The 2,388-nt window shown below is 32.6% G+C and overlaps 1 protein-coding gene across 1 annotated transcript; it reads left to right on the top strand.

Moving 5' to 3' along the window:
- Positions 1 to 1,927, top strand: LOC129895080 (probable membrane-associated kinase regulator 6). The gene is made up of 2 exons (XM_055970720.1): positions 1 to 959; positions 1,549 to 1,927. Exons 1-2 carry the CDS (start codon positions 284 to 286, stop codon positions 1,554 to 1,556), a joined length of 684 nt encoding a protein of 227 aa, XP_055826695.1. The 5' UTR covers positions 1 to 283; the 3' UTR covers positions 1,557 to 1,927.
- The last annotated feature ends 461 nt before the right edge of the window (positions 1,928 to 2,388 follow it).

Below are 2,388 nucleotides of genomic sequence, written 5' to 3' on the forward strand. Positions count from 1 at the left end.
ATATATGGGGTTTGTCTTTCTATTTTTTTCACTCTTTTCTTCATTTCATTTTCAGTTATTAATTGAATTTGTCTGTAGTAGACCACCCCATATGTTATTGTTAGAAAAAGGATATACATCCTTCAATAAATGCTGGTTTCTTTTTATTATATACATATAAATGTACAGTATTTATTCCTTATATGAATGAAGCTAGAGTTCACTCTTTGAATTCATTAAAGTCCTTTCCCTTTTCTTTGTGATCTTTTCAGTTTCTGTATTCAATTTGAATATTGAGAAAGATATGGAAACTAAACAGTCTCTCTCAATTGAGAGTTTTTCGTATAGTTGGTTAGTAGATTTGGGGGATTCTTTCAGAGCTTCTATGGATGCATCTGCTGATGATTATGAAACCGCTTTTATTGAGATGGATCCTACACTACCTCCTTCAAAGAGGTTTTTTAATGTGAATCCACAGGATTTGAACTTTGATTTTCCTACTTCTGAATCTCCTTTAACTCTTGTTCATGCTGATGAACTCATCTCAAACGGCTTCTTGATGCCTCTGTTCATCAAGAAGCCGATGAAGATGGAGTCGGATTACCAAGTAATTGAATCCGACTCCATCGCGAATTCTCCGGTATCTTCTGCTGCACAGCAGAAGGAAGAACGTAGCTCCTCCTCCTCCTGCAGGAGGGTGAATCGTTGTGTATCGTTGAGGAGATGCCGGAGTTTGTCGAGACGAATTTTGGTGAAGTATTTGGATTTTCTTAGGCCTTTTTGCCAGAAAATAAGATGTAGTAGAATTGGTAGGTGCAGATCAAGTAGTGGAAAGGAAGTGATGAAGAAGTGGGAATATTGTTCAGCAGCAACATCTCCAAGGACAAGTGTAGCTTATTCTGTTGATAATTGGCGCAGATCTTGTGATTCTGAAAGCTCTATTTATGAAGCTGTTCTACATTGCAAAAGAACAATTAATGGTATGTAACTTTTTCTTTTCCCTTTCGCTCTCTTCTACTTTTTCATCGCATCAACACACAAATTCAGTATCTGGAGTCAGTCAGAGAGTTCGAAATGAGTAAAGTGTTTCACATATATACACCTAGTTCGAGTAAAAGGTAATGATTGTAATTAAACTCATAGAACTTATTGTTGAGTTTGTCCCACATAGATTGTGAGTTTGGTATTTTGGTTTCTTTTATGATCTAAGTTTTTTGGATTTAAGTTATGTCAAAGATTCACTTATTATCATGACTTAAAGAGTCAGACTCATTTTCAGTTGTTGGTTTATTAAATATTAGAATCCTCATATTATGTTGTCTACGCTATAATTGTCACGTCTGGGCATGTGGGATATGTTGAGGTTGTCCCACATTAACTATGAGATGAGTGTTTAATCTTTTTTGAACAATCTCATTTCATGAGTTAACTTTTGAATTGAATTAAGATCGACGTCCATTTCTTATCAATTTCTCTAGATCCATCTATGCATGTAGTTACATTAAAAGGATTTCATGATTGTCACACAGATTATAATATTTGATTTTTGGTTAATTTGTTATATTTCAGGTAAATAGAGAAAATGATTAGTAAATTAATGGGATGAGAGGTCTGAAGAAGTTCACATGTCACTGAATACAATAATTGTCACTTTGTATAGCTCTTTCTCTTCTTCAAGAATGGGATTGTGAATTTTTTTGTCTTCTTGAAAGAAGTGGAAAAAGCTCCAAGGAAAATTGTTTGAGCCATGAGAAAAATATTCTTGGAATTTTTGAAGATTACCATATATCTTCATGATGACTCATATTTTTTTTTGTCTCCTTTTTTATCTCTCTCCACCCTATAGAGGAAGAGCACAATTCCAACTGGGAAATTATCATGCTTTTTATGATTTGTATAAAGTTTTATTGGAACAATAATATTTCAGAATTACTATATTGTATCATCACTTACGTACGTACTTCCCCTATTGCATTATCCTTTTGATCTATCTAATTATTATAACAATCATATACTAAAATATGTTATAATTAATGATAATAATTTATACTCCTATAAAGAAAGTATATATTTGGAATAAACATTAATTAGACTTGGATTTGTCATTCAGGGGAGATTGGAACAGTTTAGTAGTACTAGTACTAGTTTTTATATATATTCGAAAGAGAACTCAAATTCTTTTCTGCATGCGTTGTATCTGCCATTAATGGCGTCTTAAATGGTAGACAAAAATTAATTTGCCCCACTCGAAAGTGATATACCTATTTAAGAAAAAATATAAATTGGTTACATTCAATTGCTTGTCTATTTCAAACTCTTTTCTTGAGGGCTAATTTAAACAGTATTACTCTCACAGTACACTTTTAGTACTTGTCCACCCTATATACTAAAAACATATTTTAATTTTTA

This window comes from Solanum dulcamara, chromosome 7 (assembly GCF_947179165.1).
Source record: "Solanum dulcamara chromosome 7, daSolDulc1.2, whole genome shotgun sequence".
Taxonomy (NCBI): Eukaryota; Viridiplantae; Streptophyta; class Magnoliopsida; order Solanales; family Solanaceae; genus Solanum; species Solanum dulcamara.